Genomic DNA, 26,667 nt, shown 5'->3' on the forward strand with positions numbered 1-26,667 from the left:
CCACAAAACCTGACCTTCCAGAACTCCATTGGGAGCAAAATCCAACCTAAATGGAAATGGGACTAAAAGTTTTTCTTTAACCTACTTATTGTAAAAGTTTACATGTTTGCTGCAGAAATGCTAAGACTGACCACAGGGTGCTTCCCCAGAGCCCGCTGGGGTTGTTTTGTATCTACAATGTAATTGATAAATCTAAATTCCACAACACAACTGGCCCCAAGGATATTGAGCAAGGGATAGTCTCAGAAAGAAACCTATGGATCTTCTAGATCAATCTATTAATTGCCTGGACATATGTGGCAGAAGCGACGAACATGTTCAGAATCATATAGTTTTGGGGCTGGGGCAGTGGCTCACACCTATAATTGCAGCACTTTGGGAGGCTTTCATGGACTCTATTTGATGGATTCATGATGGCAGCCTTATGCGGTAAACACTATCATCTCCATTTTACAGAAGACAGCACTAAGTTTCAGAGAAATCAGATAATTCGACCAAGGTCAGGCAAGTCCCAAGTGGCTGGACTAGGATCTGGACCCAGGTCTGCCATTGCTGAGTGCAGTGTTCTTTCCCCAGTGTCAACTGCCATGGGTGTTTTAGAGAAAAGCACTTCTCAGGGAAGGATCACCTGAGCTCAGAAGTTTGAGACCAGGCTGGCCAACATGTTGAAATCCTGTCTCTACTAAAAATACAAAAATTAGCCAGGCATGGTGGTGGGCGCCTATAGTCCCAGCTACTTGGGAGGCTGAGGCAGGAGAACTGCTTGAACCTGGAAGTAGGAGGTTGCAGTGAGCCAAGATTGTGCCACTGCACTCCAGCCTGGGTGACAGAGTGAGACTCTGTCTCAAAAANAAAAAAAAAAAAAAAAAAAAAATCACGTACTTTCGGGATGTCAGCCAAGAAGACAGTGCAATTTCTCCCACCACCAGCTGGCCACTGCCCCAGGAGGCAGCCTAAACAAGCACTCATATGTGTTGAAACGCTGGTATCTCAGCACAGTGGGTAGAAAGGTATTTTTCACACACCCCAAAAATACTCTTCTACTGAGATCGGAAATGAAATATGGCATCTGTTATAACAATGATCAATGATCCTGCTTTGTTGCTGATAATTGTAACTAAGAGAGGTTAATTGAAAGGTTCTTTATATGACTTGAAAATTAGTGCAGTCAACTTTTAACCACAGATGTCTTTTCATCTCAGTGAATTTCATTTTAGCAAGTGGAAACTCTAAATATTGCTTCTTTGTTCTTTTAATTTTCACAAAAAGCTTTTAAATATTTGAAGGAATCCCTAAGAACTCGAGTTATAAAGACTGGAAGGAAGACATATGCTGCTTATCTCCTCTTTTGCAGTATTCAGACTTTGGAATGAAACAGACATCAAATCCCAAATACGTCACTAAGTAACTGTGGCCTCAGACCAACTCACTGCCCTAGTTCTTAGTTGGTTAGTAGGATAACTATGCTTTGCCAGACTGTGTTCAGTCTCTAAAGGAAAAAGAAAAGCAAAATACCTTTTTCTGTTCTAGGCACATAGCAAGTGCTCAGCAAACGACAGAAACCCAGCTTCTCCCTCCTCCCCTCTTTCCCCCTCTTTACTTTCTTTATCAAGGAGAATATTGTTTAACCAGAGCCTGCGGAAGAGTCTGTGAGAGAGCCAAAGCCAGTTCACAGCGGGAGACCCCTAAGAAATTCCCCTGAGAAGCGCTCTTCTCCAAAACACCCATGACAGTTGACACTGGAGAAAGAACACTGCACTCAGCAATGGCTGACCTGGGTCCGGATCCTAGTCCAGCCACTTAGGACTTGCCTGACCTTGGTCGAGTTATCCGATTTCTCTGAACCTTAGTGCTGTGATCTGTAAAATGGAGATGAGAGTGTTTACCGCATAAGGCTGCCATGATGACTAAATTAAATAGGGTCCATGAAAGCATTTTGCAGCTCAAAGCACTATAAAAATAGTTAAAGCATAGAGAAGAAGAGGGGCTGTACTCCAGTCTGGAAACAGAAACAGCTTTTCCTAATTTAGATAAAAGGAGAAGAAAAGGCAGACATGGCAAATTACAGCCCAGTTGTGTGCTATTGATGCTGGGCAGAATTCTGGAATATTTCACTTAGGAGAGGGTACAGGCAGCAAAGCTCCCTGGAGACTGAGGTGGGGGGACTACACCCCTCTGACCACCCTTAGAGATGGGAGGACACCTTGAGGGAGTTGGGAGTCAGGGAACCAACGCAGAGGGGCTTCAGGAAGTTGAGGGGGTGGGACCTCGGGGAGCAAAGGGGGAGTGGCCTCAGGAATTCCAGGGGCAGGGTCTCAGGGAGCACATTGGGAAGAGCCTTAGACAGGGCAGACTGAAGGAGCTCAAAAGCTTGACCCAGCCAGCAGCCTGTAGAAAGAGCTGCTTTCATCCAAACCTTCTTGGGTTTGTTTTGTTTTGTTCTTTTGAGACAGGATCTCACCCTGTCGCCCAGGCTGGAGCGCAGTGGCTGATCTCAGCTCGCTACAGCTTCGACTTCCTGGACTCAAGTGATCCTCCCAGCTCAGCCTCCAAGTAAGCTAGGATCACAGGTGCACACCACCATGCCCAGCGAATTTTTTAGGCTTTTGTAGAGACAGGGTCTTGCTGTGATAGGCAGGCCGCTTCTTGGTGTTTCTTTGTTGTTTTTTTTTTTTTTTCCCAGCCAAAAATGTTTGTAGTAAGATTTTCTTCCTCCCACCTTTGGACTATTTTTGATGCTCAGGTAGAAACCAATTTTTTCTTTCAAACTACATTTTTTTCATACTTGTAAATAAAGACTGTAAACTCTTCTGTTTCCCCTGAAAGCTGACTTTCCTTACCTATGAAGTGAGGGTGATGATGCCCACATCGGGGCTCGCTGTGAGGGTGGAGGGCCCAGAGCTTTGGCGGCACAGAACCTTACCTCCCTTCCCCACAGCCTGTCCTGACTGATGGATGGAGATCGGAAGGATGAGGGGCTTCTGCCGCAGCATCCTCGGGGATTTCTGGTTGGACATTTGTGTCAGTGGTTTGGATGAGGATACAGATAAGACTAATGTGGGAGGAATTGGAAATGGCTGGCAGTCAATGAAAAATTATTTGGATGAGTCAAAGAAAATGGAACGTCCCAGTTGGAGGGACAAGAGCCCCCTCCCCCTTTTGGAGTGAGTGCTCCAAACATGCTCACAAAGTCAGGAGAGCTCCCTCTTCTCAGACACACCACACCGTGAAGGACGATCGCAAGTGTGCCTCTGTCTCCGTGTGTCTGGGCCTGGGCTCAGCATCTGTTCTGGGCTACCAATGTAGAGAGCCCTTGGCCCACAACAGTGCATCTGGGGAAAAGGCCCTAGATACCTCACCATCCACGGAAGGGTGGAAGGAACAGGAAAGGGAGGGGTCAGTATTCACACATTCACTCAACACACATAGTACCCGCTATGTGCTGGGCAGGGCCCTGGGCCCTTGGGCTACACTGTTAAATCAAAATAAGATCCCTGCTCCCAGGGAACTTACTTTGCAATGAGACCAGCAAGACAGCACATACCACAAATGAATAAGGTACTTGGTAATTTAGATAGTAAGAGGTGCTCTGGGGCAAAGGGAAAAGAACGGCAGGTTAAGGGAAATGGTAAGTGCTGGGAACAGGCAGGGGAGGACCCCGGGTGGTGGGGCACACCTCACTAAGGCACTGGGGAAGGGGGTGATGGATGGAGCAGGACTGTGGCAGAGATCTGGGGACAGGCCCCAGGCACAGGGAGAGCAAGGACCTTAACCAGAAATAATGCCATGACCAGCGCCTGGCATGTTAGGAAAAGCACCAGGACCAGCAGGGCAGGAGCCAAGGGAGGCAGGGGGAGAAGAGTCGGGAGGACATTGCAGGCACCGAAAGGGCTTTGACTTCATCTGGGAGAGGGGAGCTATTCCAGGGAAGTGAGGGGTCCAATCCACATCTTCAAAGCAAGTGACTCTGTGAAGAATACACCCATTAGGGGGTGAGATCGTTGATTTTACATGTTAACTTGACTGAGCTAAAGGAGGCTCATTATTTCTGGGTATGGCTGTGAGAGTGTTTCTGGAAGAGATTAGCATAGGAACTTGTGGAATGGGTAAAGAAGATCACCCTCACCAAGGTGAGGCATTGTCCAAGCCACTGAGGGCCCAGCTAGAAAGAAAACACGGAGGAAGGGACAATTTTTTCTCATTCTTCTTGGTCTGGGACATCCATCTTCTCCTGCCCTAAGACCTTGGAGCTCCTGGTTCGCAGGCCTTTAGACTCCAGGACTTACACTAGGGCCCCCCTCCTCCATGTTTCAAGCCTCTGGCCTTGGACTGAATTACACCAACAGCTTTCCTGGTTCTCCAGCTTGCAGACGGCAGATGGTAGGGCTTCTCGGCCTCCGTAATTATGTGAGCCAATTCCCGTAATAAATCCCCACTTATATATCTCTATATATCCCACTGGTTCTGCTTCTCTGGGGAAACCTGACTGATACGGAAGGTAATTGCAATAATCCAGGCAAGATGTGTTGATGGCTCAGAGCAGGGTGGAAATGTGAAGGGGTGAAAGGAGGTGAGATCCTCTGAAGAAGGAGCCAGCCTGCTCTCCTGGTGGATATGAGGTAGGGTGAGAATGAAAGAGAAGACTCTTAGTCCAAGGGCTGAGAGGTCTGAAGTGGAAGACCAGGATATCAGTTTGGGCACAGTGAGCCTGAGACATCTGTTAGACATCCCTGCAGAGATGCCAAGAAGGCTGTTGGAGTTGAGCCTGGAGTCCTGGAGGAAAGTCGAATTGCTACCTTCAACCCCTTAAAAAGCTGTCATGTAGAAGTCTTCATCCTGCCTCCCCCAGGACTGAAAGAGCCAGTGATGAGTGGAAGTCAAAGCAAGAAAGACTGATTCAATCCAAGGACTTCTGGACCGTAGCTGTCTGGAAATTGAATGATGAGTTTTATAAAGCACAGGATGTCTTACATTTATAGATAACAACTTCCTAAAAGCATGGCTGAGTCAGAAAATGGGCTGACCCATTGTGAGGGCAGTCCTCTCCTGGCAAACAAAACATCACCAGGAAAATCCCTCAGGCCAGGCTGCTTTCCCAGGGAGAGGTATCAGCCTCCTGAGGAAAAGTGAGGTCAACTCAGGCACTGCCCCGGAACCATCATTTCTCCTGGGACCCAGCAACCGGGACCCAGACTGAAGGACAAGCAGACCCCAATCTCTAAGCCTCTCAGCTGGGCTGCAGACAGTCCCCATCCCTACAGCAGGGTAGTTGGAAACCCAATCTCTTTTTTTTCTCCCCATGATGTGAACTAATTAAAGCTTCAGAAGGACCCACAACACACATTCACACACATAGACATTTACACTCTTGCACCTTCAGAGCTGGTTAGGAATAAATGTGTAGTAATAACAGCACAGCTCACATCTGTGCCTGTCACTCCTTATGCCTGTTCACACTGCCTCATTGCGTCCTTCAAGGAGATGGGTCCTGTTGTTCTTAAATGGGTCAGGGTCTGAATCACAAGCTGGAACCAGGATGTTTGCTCCAGACACTGGGTATCAAGTTGCTGTTACTATTTATTCCACCTGTAGGCTTCTCTTACAAATTTCTAAGAAAATTAAAGGGAGAGTGCCTAGAATGCAGTTTGTTTTTCTGATCTTTGAAATGAGAATGCAGCTGACTGAAGCCTTTTTACAAGGCCTGATGAGAAAACAGGAAGAAAAGACCCGTCACCAATGACAGCGTGCCATTGATAAATACTCCCTGGGCTATCCAGGGGACCAGCTGATTTTGATCTCTTAGGCAGCCACAAGCATCTGAGAGGTGGGGAGCCCTGAAGCGTAAGCCTTTGATGGAGTGGCCAGTGCCTATGTGTGCTCCTCACCCCTCCCAGGGGAGGGCTGGACAGACTGGCTGTCAAAGAAAACCAAAGCTGGACAGCCATCTAAGCCAAAAATATATATATTTTTTAAATTGCTTAGAGATAGGCTACCACTATGTTCCCAAGGCTGGTCTTGAACTCCAGGGTGATTCTTCCCGCTTCAGCCTCCCAAGTGGCTGGTACTACCAGTGCGCACCACCATGTCCGACAGTAAAAATATATCTTACTCAGGAACTAATGCAATAGGAGAAAAGAAATCCCAGTATAGAACTGGACTCAATTCTGAATACAGCATGGGCAAATGGAAATTTATAGCCAAGGAGCAGAGTGGGGAATCAATGGATAGGAAATTAACTCAGAGGAAACATCAAGACATCATCAGGGTAGATGGGAAATTAACAAGAAACATCAGGGGTTAAGGGAGATTCAGGCTAAATCAGCCTGACAGGATTCTTGCTGAAGGCAGGCCAGGGTTCCCAGACATCTCCTGGGGCATGGGGAGGACGAGGAATCTGATCAGGTAACAAGGATGGTCAGATATGGAGGACGGGGAGGGGTTCTTGCTAAATTGACTTAGCAGGTTTCTTTCTAAAACTGGACTTTATAGAACTACCATTTAAACCAGCAATCCCACTCCTGGGTATTGACTCAGAGGAAAAGGGAAATCATTACATTAAAAAGATACCTGCACCTGTATGTTTATCACAGCACTATTCACCATAGCAAAGATATGGAATCAACCTAAGTGTCCACCAACAGATGACTGAAGAAAATGTGGCTTATATACAAAATAGAATACTGTGGTGTCATAAAGGAATAAAGTCGTGTCTTCCACAACAACATGGATGAAACTGGAGGCCATTATCTTAGTGAAACAAGGCAGTCACAGAAAGACAAATACCACATGCTCTCACTTCTGAGTAGGCATAGAGTGTGGAATAATAGATGATGGAGACTCAAAAGAGTGAAGGAGTGGATGGTGAAAAATTATTATAACAAGAAATTACTTAATGAGTACAATCTATGTGATTTGGGTGTTGGAGACCCTAAAAACCATGACTTTACTACACAACCCATGCATGTAACAAAATTACACTTGTACCCCATTAATTTTTATAAAATAAAGAAAAAAATTAAAATGAAACTGGATTTTACAAGGAAGTGCACAGATGGGTCTGGGAGAAGGTTCAGGAGGCTGACTGCAGTTTGGTCAAACGAAGAATCCTTGTCACCTCTCTTCAGTTGCTCTCGCCATCCCAGCCCTGTCTTAGGCCGAGGCATGGGGAGCCAGTGGGAGTTAGAAGTGTACCGCAATAGTAGGTGGTGTATTGAGGGTTTAGATGAATGAAGCTAAAGGGACCTTCTTTAGAATGGAAGAGGCTTCTGCAGACATAGCTGTGGGTGGGTCCCAAAGCCTTTCGTAGCTCATCCTTTGCCCCACAGACGGTGTCCTCCACCATCAGTTCATGTATTATTTATACCTCACCTCCTCCTCCAAAAAGTATTGGAGGCATCCTACATGGAAAGACATTCATAGATAAAATGAAGGCTAAAAGGGCAAGCCAACTGCAGGCTCAGCTTCCGGTCTCCGCCACTTCTTGACCGTCTGGCAAATGGTCACGGGAATTGTCTTGCTCCAAAGTTGCTTTAATCCTAACACTTCTGCCATCACCACTGTGAAGCAAAACTTATGGGAAGCCATTGTTTTGGACCAGCTTCCTGCACTAGACCCCAGGAGACAAGACCAAACCGGAATGGAGTTACTCATGGTAAGTGCCACATAATCAAACAAACTGCAAGGAAACAGATAGATCCCAAAACAGCACAGGTTTTCCTGAAAACAGGAGCTTCCAGTCTACCTGAGTGAGAATAATAAGCAAGTCCTCTCTGCGCTTTAACCCTTACCAAGAAAAGTAACCTGATGTTAGCCAATCTACTTTTTTTTTGATTGCTCTGTTTGTGTGTTCCCACCTCACAGAGCCCACGGTTTTGCTACTGCCTGCTGGGACTCTCATTCTGTTTGTAGAACGGAGGCTGCTCTATTCATGAATCATGAATAAAATCCAATTCAATTAATAACTAAATTTGTTGCAATTTTCTCTTTTGATGTCACCCAACACAAAAGGCTTCGTGATGGGTTTTAAAACTCTCCATGCACGGGCTCCCGCTTCGCCGCTACGCTCTGTCATCTCTGCAAGGCCACCGTTCCCTGCCCCAGGCAGATCCGGTTACGCCCTGCCCTCGGCCACTGACCTTTTAAGCAATCAGTCCACCAGTGAGGCCTTGTTTTTCTCTGCACCAACTCTTTCAGTCAATTCTTTCCCAGATTTATATTTTGTGAAGCTATCACAGGGTAGGTTCTCTGGAAATAGACTCTAAAATGCAAACTGCTGAGATGCAACTGTTGAGATATAAAACATTTCTTGGGTCCCACCCTGGAAGGAAGAAGGGGAAGGAGGCAGGCCTGTGCCAGGTGGAGATGGCACTTGTGGAGTAGGTTTGGTAAGCCTCGGTCAGCCTGCCGGAGAGCTCCGGGGTGAATGTGGCCTCTCAGAGGTGTGCTGCCTGGAGTTGACTGGGCTTTTTTACCTTCACTTTGTCTCAGATACAGGTTATCCTGAGAAGGGCATCACTAGAAAGGACTCTGCAGGTGAGGCACATCCTGAAGGAGCTGGCAGCTGGGGGCCACCTGTTGACTACGCTCTTCACAGCTGGGCAGCAAGTCCTTCTTTGAAAAGGGGATCTGGGCAGTGCATTTCTGTGTTCACTGCCCCAGGCTAATCCTATCGGATTAGCCCCAGCAATCCAGGGGCTCCAACAGTCATGTAGGTGGATGAATGTGCCATTTGCCCATGATGAATGGCCTTGTCCATCACACCCCTTATCTTGGACATCATGCAGCATTTGCTATCATTGATCCTGGTGGTCTCATCTGGCTGGTTCCCTAGAACAGAGCTTCCCACTCAGATACCCAGAAAGATGCAGGCCAAGAAATCTATCTTTTAAGTCCCCAGAGCAAGCAGAAGGATTCTGGACCAGTTGCCTCTCCAGTGTGTCCTATTGTGCAGAATAAATGTCATTTTCAAACCTTCAGGGTGCACTGCTATAGAGCCACCTCTTCCTGGCCCTTCATTCAGTCACTGGCCGTATATTTACTGGACATCTATTATGCACCAGGCTCCAAGCTCACCATCGGAGATACAGTGGGGAACGGATCTTAAAAGGTCACTATCATTGAGACACTTACACCTAGTGGAGGAGAAAAATTGAACAAGTACACACAGAAATGGATGCATAATTAGCCGCAGTGATAAGTGCTGGATGAGATAGTAACACGGTGGGGCCAGGGGAGGAGGGATGGGGATAGATAAGGCCAGAAAGACAGGCAGGCATGGAACAGAGTTGACATCGTATTCTAAGCACACCAGAAAGCCACTGGGAGATTTTAAGCAAAGAAAATCCTGATTTGATTTATATTTTTACAAGAACACTCTTTGCAGTAAATGACTAGCAGGGCAGTGGCAGGAGTCTCAGGAAAGCCGGTAATTCAGTTTAGAGATGGTATGCTCACCATGGGGAATCACAGTGGGCCACAGAGGAGAAGAGGGGGGTGGAAGGATTCAAAATCTATTTTCAAAAAAGAATGACACTGCCCCCTCCTGCCTTTAAGGGGCTTACACTGTTGGAAGGACAAACATGCAAACAATTTAATATAGCAAAATAGTTACTTTAGTAAAAAATATAGAAGACATGGATGGAGCAGAAAAGGGAGCCTGGAAGCCTTCCTGGAGGCCTCAAGACGCTCAGCGTTAAAACATATGTAGCATTTGCCTGGTGAGCTGACGGTGGATGGTGCTGCGGGCAGGTTTCACAGTGCATGTGGCAGCCATGAGGATGTGCCTCACAGACTTCTGGCCACAGGGGTCTTAACCGACCAGAAGCCCCAGCTGCTGCGTCCATCCCACTTGGTGGGCACCCCTTCCATTGTGTTGGTCACTGTGTTTAGAAATCTGTTTGTTGTGACTCCTTTCTCTCCAGATTTCAAGCTCCTGGAAGACAGTCTCTGTCTTATTTATTGTGGCAATAAATACTTAATGAAAAATAAAAACCTTCTCTAATAGCACCACTAAACAATGATTACTTTCCAGCCCTCCCCAGAGACTTCATATTGTGCAGCAAGCAATTTTGAAGGCCTGGCCTTCAGTTGTGGTCTCCCCACCCAGCGCATTGAGGGTAAGCCTCCATTCCCTCTTCTTGTGCCTTTCTCACTGGTCACTATGTACTGATCTGCGTACTTAAGAGCTCTCCGAAGACTACTGAATAAGTGAACAAAAATAGGTTTAAATCAATATGCAATTGCTATTACTGGCTAATAGGATTTTATTCTTTTCCTGGATACAGGATGATGAAGTGACGTTGGCTCCTGTGGAAGGAGTTCACTGCCTACGATTTCCCCATGTCTGCTGAAAACAGTCAGTCACCAGGAGCATCACCTCCTCGCCCTCCCCTATCTCCCCAGTGTTCCACACAGACTTTATCTTCAGAAAACGAGGATACTGAAGTAGAACTAGATGAGGAAAGTCTACAGGATGAATCTCCATTTTCTACAGAGGGAGAGTCTCTGGAGGACGAAGAGGATCTGGAGGAGGAGGAGGATCTTGAGGAGGAAGATTATCTGGGGAAGGAAAAAGACTTGAAGGAGGAAGAGTATCTGGGGAAGGAAGGGTGTCTGGAGGAGGAACAGGATCTGGAGGAGAAAGACTATCTGGGGAAAGAAGAGTATCCAGAAGAGGAAGAGGTTCTGGAGAAGGAAGAGAATCTGGAGGAGAAAGAGGCTCTGGAGGAAAAAGAGAATCTGGATGGAAAAGACAATTTGTATAAAAAGTATCTGAAAGAAGGTGAATATCTGGGGGAGGGAGAGCATCTGTGGGAGGAAAAGTATCTGAAAGGGAAAGAGGGTCTGGATAAGGAAGAGTATCTGGAAGGGGATGAGTATCTGGAGGAGGGCCTCCCAAAGGATGGCAGCTCTAGTTTACCACGATGCCCAGGAAAAAAGCACAAAGCTGAGAAAGATCCAGAGCGAAAATTGGCAACAACATGGTGCTGACAGGTAGGAAGATGCATTTACTGACCAAGTTCTGCTCACAACTGTAATACAATAGCCTTGCCCCAAAGCACTGCGCCAACAAAGAGGCAGGAAGGCTTCATAAACATAAAGCACCTGTTTGTAGTAATAGTTATTCTTTGTACCTTTCCTTTTTCATGTTACATAAGTAATACATGTTCATTGCAGATGTTTTAAAAACTATATATAAGCAGGCCAGGCCCAGTGGCTCACACCTGCAATTCCAGCAGTTTGGGAGGCCAAGGCAGGAGGACAGTGTAAAGCCAGAAGTTTGAGACCAGCCTGGGCAACATGGCGACACCTCAGCTCTACAAAATATTTTAAAATTTAGTCGGGTGTGGTGGCGCATGCCTGTGGTCCCAGCTACTGAGGAGGCTGAGATGGGAGGAGGATCACTTGAGCCCAGGATTTTGAGTAGCCTGGGTGACAGAATGCTCATCTATAAAAAAGAGAAGAAAGAAAGAAGCTATATATAAGCAAAAAGAAGAAAGCAAAAATCACCACACTTGACTATCAGAGGTGATAATCACTTTCTACACTTTTGATTACATCTTCCCCAGATGTATATTATATATACACACATACATGCATATATTTATATACACATACAGATACACATACACACACATCTCTTTTATAAAAGGATCATGCTTTATATCTGTAACCTGCTTTCAAAGATATATATTTATATGATTATAATTAAACACCATATACTGATATATCATTTAATACTGTACATGTTTAATGTTATTAAGCTTTCAAAAAATCATTTCGAGGATGGCATCACATTGTGTTGTATTGAGAAGCTATAATATTTTTCATCCATCTCTTAATATTGACCATGTATTGCTTCCAATTTCTTGTTACTTTTTTTAAATGGCATTTTGGTGAACTGTTTTATCGGAGATCTCTACTTCCGGGAATACATGCCTACATTCTGTTGCTAGGTCAATAGACACTGGTATGCACCTCAGGATACCCACTCTGCCCCCTTAAAGGAATCATTTCAGTCTGCGGTTAAGTATTTGACTTTGGAGTGATTTTTCTGATCCAAGGGCTAATGTTTTTCCAACACTGTTTCAGCAACTGGCAGCATTTCCTCATGTTGGGTTTTATTATTCGGCAGCAGCCTCCTTGTGCTGTTTGCTAGCAGTGACTCATGTGCATTTGCTCATATGCCCCTGTGGTGTCCTCTCTTGATGTCGTGACAGCACAGCCATTTTCAACTAGCACAGAAAGGTAAAGGTTCAGGTCACCCACCTCATCTTCATGTTGGCTTTTAAGTAGAACTAAACTACTTTCCTGGATCCAGTTCTGCTACCAACTGCAAGTATCCTATACAGCCTGAATTTTTAAATTCCTAAAAATCTGGTTACACACAACCTACATCCTAAAAGCTGGGTATTCTCTGCAGCCACACAGGCATTTTACCTTTACATCCCTCTTCATCAAATCAGATGTACCATCCTCGATTCCTACTCCTCTCCTGGAAATTTAGTTGTTGCATTGGAGAGGTAATTCCGCTATTGCTGGGAAACTCTCTTTTCTGTGTGCCTCTACCATTAAGCTCCCTCTTGGAATCCTAATATCCCTGCTGTTCAAGTATCAAATGTAATTCTAATACTGAAAAATAGCATTCAGGGCTTTTTCTCTTGCACCGTGTGAATCAAGCATTCTTAACATGTCCCCTCTATGTGCTGGATCTTTGTAAATATATTACCCACCAGAGCAGGACAAATACAATGCTGTCAAGGGAATGGAACTGTGTATAAAGCAAACACTTTGAAAATAAATGTCCTGCTAACAAAAATTGGAGAGGCACTGAAAAAACACTAGGGAGATGCTGAAATGCCTTTCAAGACTCGTGGAAGAATATCTTGGTCTATGAAATTCTAGGATTTCAAGTCAGATTGTACAAAACAGGTTAAGAAGAAATTTCTTAATGTTTCAAAAAATATATCAAAATTTTTATGTATAATATTCTGGTAATACCCTTAAGATATAATTTTATTTACCCCTGTGTTGAACCTCAGTGAGTAGCAAGAGTGCCTTCCTGACCTAGCAGATGCTCAGTACCTGTAAATTGAATCAAGTGATCATATTCACTTCCTAAAGCCAGTCACACTCATACATACATAGGTACACACACACTTATTTAAAGTTGATCCATTAATTGGCATCTATAAAATGAGCCCTAGATATGACAAATGGGCTTATCTCTCATGCTGATGCATTAACTACTAGAGGTTAGTAGTGGAAAACTACATTGAGAAGAATTCTGAGGCCTTGTCTGGGCTCAGCAGCAAAGAATGCTATGATCAACTAGTCATGTCTGCCACAGGAGCAGACAATGAAGTGGGTGCCTGAGTGCCATTTCTTTGTCTACTTAACAGCAGATGGGAGTCTGTCACAAGAGCACATTTTCCTTTCTCTCAGGAGCTTGACTACCTCTGTTTGAATGCCAGCTCCCTCCCTCTCACTAGTTGCATGAGCTTGGGCAAGTGACTTAACCTCTCCGTGTTTTAGTTGTCTTTATTGTGAATAGGAACAGCACGAGATCTACCTCACAGGATATGTAGGAGGATTAAACGGGTTAAATTAGGTAAATCATTAAGCGACATGTCAAGCACATAGCATTTAAGGCCTAACCATCATGATATTACATGATGTATTACTATTCCCTTGCCATTGACTTGTGCCTGGCCACACACCCCTAGCCACATTAACTGCTTTGTGAAATGGACATAACCAAAAGATAAAATATAATGAACCAGGCTATGGGAGGGATCTGTACCCTCCATTCATCCACCCTACAGGCCAGTCAACTTCAGGGATTCCCATAGCCCTGGACAAATCTGGCTACATCAGACTAACAACCCCCACCCACCTCTCTTCCTTAAAGGGTTGATTCCCCCAAGAGTTTATGGGAAAATCCAATAAAATTAGGTGAGCAACTTGAATATAAATGCAGCATCAACTGTCAGTGAATAATTTGTTAGTTGCATCTGACTGGCCTGCTGTGGGAGTTCAGATTTTGGATGTATAACATGGGTGTGAGTGCTGTGGTGTCCAACCCAGAAAACCCAGCACATGGTGGGGCCTAGATTTGAGGATGTCTAGGTTTCACTTTCCCCATGTTCAAAAACACCTTTTTCACAATTGCTCTCCTACTGCAATAGAACCTACTGTAGAGTGAAACCACCCAATAATGAGACCTCCTTTTAGTGTATTTTTTTAGTGCCCAAGACATTCCTAATAACAATTCTGCCCTGTGGCTATAGATAGGTCACAGTACATTGATTCATCATGTTTTTGCCTTTTCTTTTTTTTTTTTTTTTTTAAGACAGAGTCTCGCTCTCTCAGTCTGTCACCCATGCTGGAGTGCAGTGATACAATCTCAGCTCACTGCAACCTCCACCTCCCAGGTTCAAGCAATTCTTCTGCCTCAGCCTCCTGAGTAGCTGGGATTCTAGGCACTTGCCACCATGCCTGGCTAATTTTTGTATTTTTAGTAGAGATGGAGTTTCACCATGTTGGCCAGGCTGGTCTCTTGGCCATGCTGGTCTCGAACTCCCAACCTCATGATCTGCCCACCTTGACCTCCCAAAGTGCTGGGATTACAGGCATAAGCCACAGCGTCCAGCCTTGCCTAATCTTTTGATATACATAACGCATTGGATTTTATTTTCTTTACCCCACTAGCTACTCTGCAGCAGCTCAGAATGCTGTCTGACCTAAATGCTGTCATTCAGTTGCCATTTCCAGTTGAGAGTTGGTGTCCCAACTACCATTTCCAACAGGGAACCTAGCAATTCTGGAAATTTCAGAAGAAAGGTGCAAGAGATACTAACAAGGCAGAGATGAGAAAGCCAGCCAACTTTTCATGCAAGAAAGTTCACCTCTGTGACTTTGAGTCAGCCACTGGTGGGTTGGGGGATGCTGAGCCCCAGAGCCGGTTGCTTCTGCCTCCACTGGGCTCCCAACAAACAGCATCATTTTCTGCACGTGTCTTGTCCCAATGACCCTTAGGGAACATAGTCCAATGGCAAAGGGTGCATATTGTCTATTTCACTATCTCTATCTCCTTTAATTGTCCCAACCATTCTCTCCGTGCCCATTTCACAGATAAGCAACTTGGAGCTAGAGAGAGGGTATGTGACTACTCCGAAGTCACAGAAAAGCATTAGAAGGGCCAGGACAGGCTCCCAAACTTTCTCTTCCCTCCCAGTAGCTTCTCCTCCTTTCCTCCTCTCCTCTTTTCATGCTTTGTTTCTGCTTTTTCATAAGTTGTGTACCTATTTTAATTTTAGAAAAGTGACATCAAAAAAAAAACAAAATCTCTTCTTGTTCCTTTCTTTAAAAAATGGAAAAGTTGAAAAGTAAAAAGTAGAAAGACGCCCCCCAACCTGCAAACATTCGCATATAAGTGAAGCCAATGCACACGTAAGTGATCGGTATTCTGTCTTTCTGCGGCGTTGTTTGCATTTTTGCTAGTGATGGCCCTTGTTGTGTGGTTTGGTTTTTACTGTTTTAAACATGTTGTTTATACAAGTTAGTATTTTACTTTTGTAACCTAGTATTATAACTTCACCATTTGCCCATGTTGCTTAATTTTTACAGAGATCATTTTAATAGCCAAGGGATATTCCTCAATACTATTTTGTTGCATGGGTAAGCTATGGATAAGTGGAGTGTTCACCTTCCCTTCCCAATTTAAATGTTCTGGTTCTTGTTTCTCTATTACTTCTGCCCTTGCCATTTTGTATTATTAGAATTGGTGGTGTATTTTATCCCAAGCGTACAAGAAATTCTCGATGCCATATCATTCAAGGCAAACAATCAGGTGATTACATGACACAAGCAGGTCCTTTAAAATTAAAAATAATTCTTAAAATACATATATCCCTGCACCTCAGTCACCTCTGCTGTACAGACGCCTTTCATCCCAGGACAGAGGGAGACTTCTGGATAACCATAGAGATAAGCAAAGCAAACTCGAATTTCCAAAATCCATGATTGCCTGAAAAGTATCTTCTTGAGTTCTAATTTTACAAAATTTCAACCTAGTGATTTTTAAAGGGAACCATTAACAGACAATACTAAAGTAAAAATAGAAAATTTCTATGACTGGGGCCCTCTCCACCCCAACCCTAGTGTCACATACTTAACAACACATCTTTAAATAGAAAGATGCTTTTTTGCCAATATTTTTTTTGTTCTTTTTTCCAATAGAACCCAAGGCAAGTTGCTCGTCACACACCATGTTTCTTCGTGATACAAGGTAATAGTTTTCTTTTGGGATAAATCAGGTGGAAACTCCAGTGTTTCGGGAGCCCTTGGAGAACCCAAGACAGGGCGTGGCATGGAGTAGGGGAGGAAGGCGTTTAGCGGGGGCTTCCGGAAGTTACAACCCTGCCTGCCTCTGCCGCTCAGTCACTCACAGTGCAGGGGTGGGTCCTAAGATCAGAGTCCTGGGTGCTCAGAACCACTAGAGATGAAAAAGGCAGAGGTCATCTGAGTCTGGGGAAAGGTCTCAACCAGGAGAGACTGCAAAGGGCTCCCTGGCATGCCTCTCAGGGGAGCAGATGAATGATTTCCCCCAAGGGATGGTGCAGTTTGTCCAGAAAGAGAATAAGCTCAGGCATATTTTCAAGGTCTGAATTCTCATTCAGTGAATACTCATTAAAATCCTGTGGCAGGACTTGGCACGCGCTAGACGGTGGACGAAGCCTCTGTGGAATAAGTGAGCCTCTGTGGAATATGCTGGGCCTGCTACGTGCCAAGCTCTGGAAAACCACTGCAGGGGCACACCAGCCTTGTCCTTGGCTTTGTGTCTTATACACTACAATTTCTCCCCAAAGGATGATTTCTCTCCACTAGTAAAGTGGGTTAAAACTAGATCTAAAAAAAAGCACAGGGGCAGTTTGGTTATGGCAAGAAGCAGGAATGAAATCCCAGTTTTGCCATGTAGGGAACCCATAAGTTACAACTTGTGGGCACAGGGCTCCCACATGGGCCTGCCACTTCAGCTGGTGAGGCAGCCCCCACTCCAGCTCTGCACTGGCCACTCTGTTCCCCACTGCACACCTGCAGGGGCGCTGCAAGGCCTCTGACAGCTAACTACTGCAGGTGATGCGCAAACGGAGTGGCTTTCCAAAGGCCCCTGTTCACCCCGAGTGCTGATACTCAAAGCAAGTGAAGCAACGTGGCCAGACACAGGGAAGGGGCCCAACAGTGATGTCACCACCTCACAGTAATTGAAAACAAGGACTTTGGAGCCAGACTGTCTGGGTTTGAAACTCAGCTCCTCCACCCAAGCATCTACAAGGCAGCCGCTTAATCTCCTGGTACCTCAGTCTCTTTATCCGTAATATGGGGAGAGGAAGAGTTCCAGCCTCATGGGGTTTGGGTCAGAATGACATGTGTATTTACTCAGAGGGAGGCTAAACAGTGGCCAGCAGACAGCATGCTCTCAGTAAGTGCCGCAGATCCGTGCCATCCTCCGTTCTGCACCCCACAAACCACCGGGCAGAAAGCTTAGCATGCCTGGAACAAGAGTCAGGACTCCTGGTCAGCTTTATTCCAAACACTCGCACTCAGCCAATCCTCTGTATATTTTAGCTGAGGGGGGTTTCCAATGGGCTCCCAGGACCCATGGAGAGCTGTGAGGATCAGAGAGGCCCTGGGGGGCCTTCCTGGTGTCCACACCAGGCTTGGGTCCCCCAAGGGCCATATCTGGGCCTCCAAGTTCTTAGAGAGGCCCAGGATATTCTTCACATAAGAAAGCTGAGAACCCAAACCTTCCACAGACTCCTTTAAGCAAGAAGTGTTACATTCACACGTGCATGTGTGTGAGAAGCAAGGGTTGGGGAAGGATAGCAGGTACAGGGAAGCGTGTCATGCGTCCCTTATAAACAGAAAGGCTATCCGCCAGCCCAGGCCAGGAGCAGCTCCCTCTCCCACTTCCCCACTTGCTGAAGGTCCTCCAGGCACACGCCCGGCCCTCCCCTTGCTAAAGCACTGCAGAAGCAGGCCTCAAGCGGTCCAACTCCCCAGGACCCAGGATCCAACAGCTCCTCCCTGTGGTCTCTCCATTGCAATGGAACATGAAGCTAGCATTCAGCCCGGGTGCCTGGAACCCGCTCTGCTTCCCGGGAGGTAAGCCCTGGCAGGAATCCCAGAAATGGTAGGGGAGAAATGTACATCATGATGGAAATGACCAGAGAGGCTAATATTCTGAGATAACTCTCTAAGTTTGTTGGGCAGATTTGACTTTTCTAAGTCCTTTCATGAGGACTAGCATCATCTCTGTGGGTCCCTGTGGGCACCAGGTGAGTGAGATAAGACAGGCATCATCTTGCTAGAAGGATAAAGGAACTGAGGCCCTGGAGAGACTCCTCACCTGGCCTTGGGGGCCTGCAGCAGGGCAAGAGTTAACACAGGCCTAAAGAACTCGCTTGCATCTGCCTGTTCTTCATCCCTTCGGGCACCTGACCTAGGACCCAAACATCTGGCCACTTGCCTGGCGCCCCTTCTTGATGTGTGTCCTGAGAACACAGCTGCTCTGCCCCAGCCTGCAGGGCTGGCACAGACCCAAGCTCCACTACTGGTCCCTCAGAGGCATGCACAAGATCTGCCTGTGACTCCTACAGATGCTGAAGGGAGCCTTCCCAGGGCACCCAACTGTGAGAACAAGCAGCCTTCTGCTCCCTCCCTCCGCCTCTTTGCCTGAGCCCTTACCCAGACTCCAGCCCTTACCCCACCCCCTGCCCCTACACTGAATTCCCTGGTGCAGATGGGGACAGGCCAATCTTACTTCCCCTGCAAGAGCAACAGCAAACAAGTAACTTACCTAAACGCCTCTGCTGTGTTGCAAGAGCCAACACGTAAGCTCAGGTGTCAAGAGCTGACACCAAAGTCTGTACTTTTTCTACCAACCATAGCCACCATCTATTTATATGTTGGGCATTTTCCTTGTGCCCATCTCTGCCAACTGGACCAGTTGACATGAAATAACACCAGGGCCAAAACACCCCAAAGACCTGTCTCATTCATTTGAATTACACTTTTTTGCCCCTTGTTAAAAGTCAGAGACTCCTGATAAAGAAAATAGAGCATGTTGATGTCTCAGGGTCACCCCTCTTGATCCTAAGCTGCCAGGTAGTGGGGCCTGCACCTCGCACCCAGTGCCCTGCCACCAGGCCCTTTGGAAAGACTTCTTAATGGTGGTGGTGCTTGTGGGGAGCCCACTGCAGCAACAGACGTCAGTGCTTGATTTTAAACTGCTGCAGCATCTCATTCAGTATCTTTTCCACTCTGCCCAAAACAACTGTCAGGCAGGGAGAGCCACTAGAATAAGCAGGGTTGTGTGCTGGGAAGGAAGGAGAACCTTCTGGAATGTCTGTCAGTTATGATCGCCTGGCCCAGTGGCCTTTGAAGGCACCCACAGATCTTCTCATGGTGTAGTGAAGCAGCAGTGGCAGTGTGTGGCTCTGCTGCCCAGAGTGACGACACACCGGCCTATTATTCATGATTCACAGCTTGTCTCTTCAAACCTCGAGATGTCCACCGTCTGGGTGTGGACGTCAACCCCCTGCGTGCCTTAGAAGGGATTCCTGACCTGGCCCTTGTCTGGAAGTTGACCTTCCTGTTTTCCCCTCCGACAGGAGCCCAGACGCTGGCCCCTCTCAGGTGACCACCTTCCTGCGTGTCCCAATGGCTTTTACTGCTCCTTCTCCCATCTCCGGATCTGCCATGGCATCTTCTGAGTCGCTACATACACTGTACAGGAGGAGCCAGGCCAGTCAGACAGACTGGCACTATGACGGGACTGCCGGTGAGGGGAGCTGCGCCCTGTCGGCGGCTCTGCGGGCTGGGGAGGATGGCTCTGGCAGCGTTTTGTGCGTGTGAAATATTGTGGCGAGTATCATCTCTCATGCTAATGATACCCTACTGTTTCCATTGCCCTCTGAGGTCTTGTTTGGGATAAGATGTTAACTCCTCTCCAAGCCTTGCTTCCTGCTTCCTCCCATCCCAGACCTCCCTCAGAGAAAGAGCATCAGCAAAGTGCTGAGGCAAACAGCTTCTCCCATTTTCCGTCTCCTCCCCTGTTTTTTGTTCGTCTTCCTAGTCTTGTTCTATATGAGCACAGGCACAATTTCCCTCAGGGACACAGGCCATTTTATTCCCAGATTACACACTGGCTCCCTGGGGTGACAGGCCATATCCAGATAATCATGTGGAAAATGGAAAATGGGACATGGGCCCACCTCAGACAGTCTCAGCATGGGGTCGAAGCCAGCCCTGATTCAGGACCCACCAACACTATCCATGTAGTGAAACTTCATGCCTACAGCTAAGACACACAGGAGAGAGTCTGGCAAAATTGCATTAAGGGACTTCATTCACTACCCAGTTAAGCCCCCAAATCCTCACTCTGGGAGCCTGGGGGTGGCAGACTGGTTAGCATTTCTTGCCATCATTAATGATTTAAGCTCAGCTTTAGTGGGATTGACCCATCCCTGATTCACAGATTTATTTCACATCTGTAGTCATGACAGCAGTAAATTAGATCCCCCGTCAGCTCGCCTCTCTGCCCTTCTCCATGGCTGCTAAATTTTGTAGCACAAATGTGGTTAAATGGAATTAGGAGCCAGAAACCCCATAAGGGAGAAGGGAGAGGCAGAGGACAGGCACACACCGCCAGCACGTGCCGAGGAGTGTTTCACAGGCCACATCGGTTCACTGGGGACTTTTTTCAGCATGTGTGCTCCCACGGAGCCCCACAAACCAGAATCATCTCAAAGTCAGCAAGCATGACCACTGAGAAAATCTGAGGATTTATTAAATATTCATAAGAAGGATTCTGAAAGTCATTTACTGGGTAATTGCCAGTCAAGTGCCAGTGCTAAGCTTGAAAGGATGTGGGGGAGGAGAAAAGCAGCGGGAAAGGCTGGAGCATGCGGCAGAGGGGACTGCAGCCTGTTCGCGCCACGTGGACCCAGCCCACAGAGGGGCCCACCAAAATCATGGGTTCATTTGCCCTTCATTACCTTTATTAATATAGCTAATTATGTCTGTATCCTTGAGGTTGGAAGTACCGTGTATATTTGCTCTGCATGGGCACATTTTGCAGCTATGTCTCTTTCCAATACGGAGTTCCTTAAAGCCAACATTATTGAGTGCTTAGTAAAAGTCTGACCACCCACAGGAAACGTCCACTGATCAAATATTGTGACATTGGTGGCCTGCGCCAAAGATATGGACTGTGTTGGAGCCTCCAAGCCAGGCTCAGTGACACCCCAGTTTCCTGCAGTTACTTGGGGTGGGGGGGGTGGTCATTATCACAAAGACTGAAACACAATTCCCTAAAAATTTATGGAGGTTTTTCTTTCCCCTTCTAACTATAGTTTCCAATCTATCTTTCTGGAGAGCATTGGTGGCAACAGGTATATGACTGTGTCCAGCCAATGGAATGGCACAAGTGTGACAAACAGGGACAAAGAAAGGGTAGATTTAGCAGCTGCTGGGCTCTGGGTCACCATGAAATGTCGTAAGTATGTTTATGAGCTAGACAGCCAGTCAGCGACCAAGAAAGCCACAGAAAGGTCCGCCTCCAATGGCAGCCTTCTAGGGTCAGAGGAGCCCAGGTCCTGTGAGCCCCCATGCTTTCTGCCAAGCCATCCTGTGAACGACTTTGAAATGCTCCAGTTCTCACTCCAAACAAGCACATACTCTGGTGCAAGTCCCAAATGAACCAGGAAGCACTGAGGAGTGTCCACCTTCCCATGCTTGGTATAAAACCCAGGCTGGCCACATGCCTGAGGAGTGTGACAAAGAGGAACCAGGAAGCGTGAAACTCCAGGAACGTAGGGAAGTGCAAAACCAAGTCAAGAGGTGGAGGAAAGGGACGCAGGAAGACCATCCATGCAGGAGCGGAAACGGCCTTCCTGCAGGTGAGGTACACATTACTAAGGATTCCCAAGTGTGGCAGATGCAGACAAGCAAAGCTTTCAGCCCAGAGAAGAAGTTGCTCAGCTACTTGGAAAAGCACAGGCAACCGTGGCAAACATGACCCAAAGAGCTAGGCACATGGAGCTAAGGCCAGCAGGAGCCAGCAAAGAGGTGGCCAGGTGTGGGCACTGCTGCTCCAGGAGGCCCAAAACTGGGTGTCCCTGTCACCAGGCACTTTGTGAAGATATGACTTTCCAGCCCTTATCAGAATCCCTGCCTGAAACAGCCTGGAATCTGCATTCTTAACCAGATCCCCAGAGGATGCTCAAGTACATGAACGATGACAAACCGGAGGACCTCTAGTTAAAGATGAATTGGTTTCCAGGCTTCTGCTTCTAAAGTATCATTCTATTATGGGATTGTTCAACCACAGTGAGTCAAAAACGATGTTCCACCTGGCACAGCCTTTCTCGACAAATAGGACTTTGGCCAAATATGGAGGAAAAATACCCAGATAAATCCTTGAGACTTGTGACTCCAGAGGGTGGCAGGACTGACATGGAAAGGTTGCAACAGGCACAGGAAATGCCTCGTGATCTGTATGAGGAGACACTCGGGAGGACTGGAAACACTAGCTATGGCCTCATGTGTCTCTCTGTCCAGGCACAGAGCAGAATCATAAACCAAGTCAGCCAGAAATTCTAACACAGAGCATGGTATCCATGCTCACAGAAATCCTTGACTTAGTGCCTGGCACACAGTAAGCACCCATGAATATTTATTAAATTCTTGTGAAATTGTTGTTGAGCCCTCATCTGATTCAAGGTCAGATCATGGTAGTAAAAGGGTATATCCTGCTATAAAAAAAAATAGTAGGAAAGGAGCCCTATAGATAGAAATATGTACAGAGACACTGTGTGTGTAGAAACGTGAGTGAGGGTACGCAGAGGTGTAAGCAGAGGTCAGACGGTGTATTAGTCTGTTTTCTCACTGCTGATAAAAACATACCCGAGACTGGGTAATTTATAAAGAAAAAGAAGTTTAATGGGCTCACAGTTCCACGTGGCTGGGGCGGCCTCACAATCATGGTGGAAGGCAAAAGGCACGTCTTACATGGCAGCAGGCAAGAGGGAGAACTGAGAACCAAAGGAAAGAAGTTTCCCCTTATAAAACCATCAGATCCCGTGAGACTTATTCACCACCACAAGAACAGTAGGGGGAAAACTGTCCCCATGATTCAGTTATCTCCCACCAGGTCCCTCCTATAACACATGGAAATTATGTAAGCTACAATTCAAGATGAGATTTGGGTGGCGACACAGCCAAACCATATCAGATGGGGAAGAGGATTAAAAGCTCTAAAAAGTGCAAACTGGTGTTTCCTTCCGTGGACTCAGATTTTGAAAGATCACATGCAGAGGTTAAAAAGATGAGGATGTTCTCAACAGTAAATATAGGAAAATGGCTATGAACTTTAAGAATAGTGTCAGGAAAGCTAAATCAATCCTGGGATTAAACATTCTTATCAAAACATAATAATAATAATGATAGTGATCATACAGGCAGCAACAAAAGACAGAGGCCCATTTAAAATATAATTGAGCCAAAAAGATCAAGACAGCCTAGTGCTGTTTAGTGCCATGTTGATGAACGATTCAGGGAAGAGTCAAGTTCTGCAATTGTTATTTAATTTTGACTTCACTGTGAAAGAAAATTATCCTCAAACTGAAAAGCGTGCAACAAAATTAGGTGAGAAAGAGCAGACAGTAAAGATTGGTGAAAAGAAGTCAAAAGAGAATGGCAACTGCTGGAGAAAATATACTCCAGAACATGTACATAGTGAGAGAATCCTGCTTTTGGTCTTTGAGGAATTGTGGGAAGTTGGTGAAATTAGTCTGTGACCAATCTGGGGCAAATATGGAGAGCAAAATCACCACAAGAAACCAGCCTAAGATCAATAGAAGCCAATCGCAATACTGGCTTTTAGGTCACATTTTGACAAGGTTATTAGATCAGGGAACTGTGGAAACCCCACAGGGTGAAATTCCACAAGACATTTTATTTCCAAAGGCTTCCTGATGTTCCTGGACAAGATAGAGATATATTAGCTGGGTGCTACTGTAAGACGATATCATCAGTCACAACTGATTGAACAGCACCCCAAGATGCTGTTTCATAGATCAGAGTCAACCTGGTTTCCAGTAGAGAGCCGTGGGACTCTGTGCAGTACATTTTCTATAACAGGCTTAGATGCAGATTTAGAAGGAATATTTATATTTGTAGATTCCCTGAAGCTGTTGAATAATGAGGATAACATAATCAGATTCTAAAAGATTTTGGCAGGCAGAAACATCGGACCAGAATTAGCTGGATAAAAGATATTGGTCATTGACATTAGATCTTGCTATTAGGCCCCCAGTAACAGCAGGCTGGAGAAGTGCAGAGTGATGAAGGCCTGTTTGCTGTTAGATGTTTCCTTCAACCACAAGTTCAGTAAGTCAATAGTATAACTGATGTCACTGCCGGAAAAGTTAACATAACCAGATGCAACTGAAGGGTTATGTAAAGAGGATTTCATCCTGCTCTGCCCTGCATTGGGGAGCCATCCCTAGAATGGCACGTTCAGTTTGGGGGATACCACACTCTGAGAACCAGAATCAGCTTGTTGGGAGCTCAGCAGAAGGGCTGGTGTTCTGGAGACTACGACAAACAAAGAGCTGCGGAAGCAAAGGAGGAGGTTAAGTCTGGAAGACACATGACTCCGAGATGTAAAAACTGACTTTAAATATTTGACAATCGGCCACACAAAACCAAGACCTGGGTCTTAGACTCCAGATTGAAGGGCTAGAATAGGACACTAATGCAATCCAAGGGAAATATTTTAAGAAAGAAAATTATTCCCTACAGTCAGAACTATGCCATGGAACAGTGAGTTTTCTTGAAATTGGAGAGCTCCTTGTTTGTAGAAGTGCCAGCCTCTTGCTGAAGAACTAATAAGCACTGATATGGCAAGTGTTCAAAGTCCTCTCAATGCCGCAGGCCACACACAAGTTTTGGTTTTGTATCCTGTCCATCTTGAGTTTAGGACACTCCCATAAGCTAACGGAGCAGTTTACTTGACTTTTTCATCATGGGCTTATTAGTCCCCAATATTAAGAATGGAATGGGCCAGACACAGTGGCTCACACCTATAATCCCAGCACTTTGAGAGGCCGAGGTGGGCAGATCACCTGAGATCAGGAGTTCGAGACCAGCCTGGTCAACATGTCAAAACCCTATCTCTACTAAAAATACAAAACTTAGCTGGGCGTGGTGGCGCACACTTGTAGTCCCAGCTACTTGAGACGCTAAGGGGGAGAATGACTTGAACCTGGGATGTGGAGGTTGCAGTGAGCTGAGATTGCACTACTGCACTCCAGCCTGGGCAACAGAGTAAGACTCTGCCTCAAAAAAAAAAAAGAATGGAATGTAGAGCATGTATGTGTGTATGTCTGTGTGTGTGTGTGCACACACATGTGCACATGGGTTTAGTATTTAGGAGTAGGAAGACAAACACCAGGAGGTAAAAGAGGCAAAAACAAACACGGATCATAAAGTTCCAAAGAGAGAAAACAAGGGCAATCAAGAACTTACAAAAGTCCTAAATATATATATATATATATACATACACACACACACACACACACACACACACACACACACACACAATAGCTTCCCACTGCAAATCTCAGCAGATTTACTCTAGACAGTCCCCATTACACACCTCTTGGCAACGAACGGACATGCTACTAGCACAGTGACAGGTACATGCATTGTGTGTCTACATGGCCTTGGAGCCACTTGGCTCTATGGTTCCCATCGCAGGAGGGGTACCTCTAAAATCTTCCTCCCACCTTGCCTCAGCCCTTCCATCTATCCTGAGGACCCAAACTAGCCTTATGGTAACCAGAGGAGAAGGCCACAACAAGGTTACATTTTCTGACCTCTAATTTATTGCAATCCTAGAGTGATTTACCAAGGCCAAAGGGGGTGGGGTGCAGGGGGGCATCTATATGTGCTGGCTGTGCCTGTCATCCTCAGATCCCCCGCCCCCGACTGTTGACCAGGCTTGGGTGCCAAGAAAGAACCTGAGACCCCAAATTCCCAGTCTGAACCCACTGGAAAATGTAATGTTTCAATTACTAATGGCCACTCTCTTCTGCCTTTTAACAGTAAAATCTTTAAAATCAAAATCAACAACAGAGCAAGAAACCACCAAGAAGCCTGCTTTGAAAGGTAAAGTTTATGATGATTTTAAATGATCTGTAGAAGTGAGTCGTCCATCCTGGAGAAGGTAAGAAGTACAGAATTAGCCTGCCTCCAGCCAAGGAGAGCATGCTGTTGGCCGTTTTAGGATGGAGCAGGGTTAATGGAGGCCAATGACCAAGGCATTATTTCTGGAATTTAATGTCTAGGCTCCAGGCTCAGGTAAGACACTGAGCCAGAGGGTAAAGCACTGTGGCGTTTTGAAAATTGAATATTTATCACTGCAATTAGGAGGGAAGATAATAGTGTTACCCATAGTTAGTTAATGCAATGACATTTACTATATCCTTACTGTATATGAGGCAGGATATAAAGTAGACAAAACCCATCTACCCTCTCAGAACCTAAACTCCAGTGAGCAAGATACGGTAAGAACAAAAAAAAAATAGGGAATCAACATTT

At 46.0% G+C, this 26,667-nt stretch overlaps 1 protein-coding gene across 1 annotated transcript in view; it reads left to right on the top strand.

Annotated features, from left to right (window-relative positions):
• Positions 1-26,667, top strand: part of ERICH6B (glutamate rich 6B) — an 80,376-nt gene that overhangs the window by 15,318 nt on the left and 38,391 nt on the right. Inside the window, exons 3-6 of the mRNA XM_017535994.2 lie at positions 10,284-10,912; positions 16,240-16,288; positions 19,674-19,843; positions 26,173-26,235. Coding sequence (XP_017391483.1) covers positions 10,339-10,912; positions 16,240-16,288; positions 19,674-19,843; positions 26,173-26,235 — 856 coding nt within the window. The 5' untranslated portion in view covers positions 10,284-10,338. The remainder of the gene's footprint in view (positions 1-10,283; positions 10,913-16,239; positions 16,289-19,673; positions 19,844-26,172; positions 26,236-26,667) is intronic.

Source organism: Cebus imitator, unplaced genomic scaffold (assembly GCF_001604975.1).
Source record: "Cebus imitator isolate Cc_AM_T3 unplaced genomic scaffold, Cebus_imitator-1.0 Scaffold94, whole genome shotgun sequence".
NCBI classification, from domain to species: Eukaryota; Metazoa; Chordata; class Mammalia; order Primates; family Cebidae; genus Cebus; species Cebus imitator.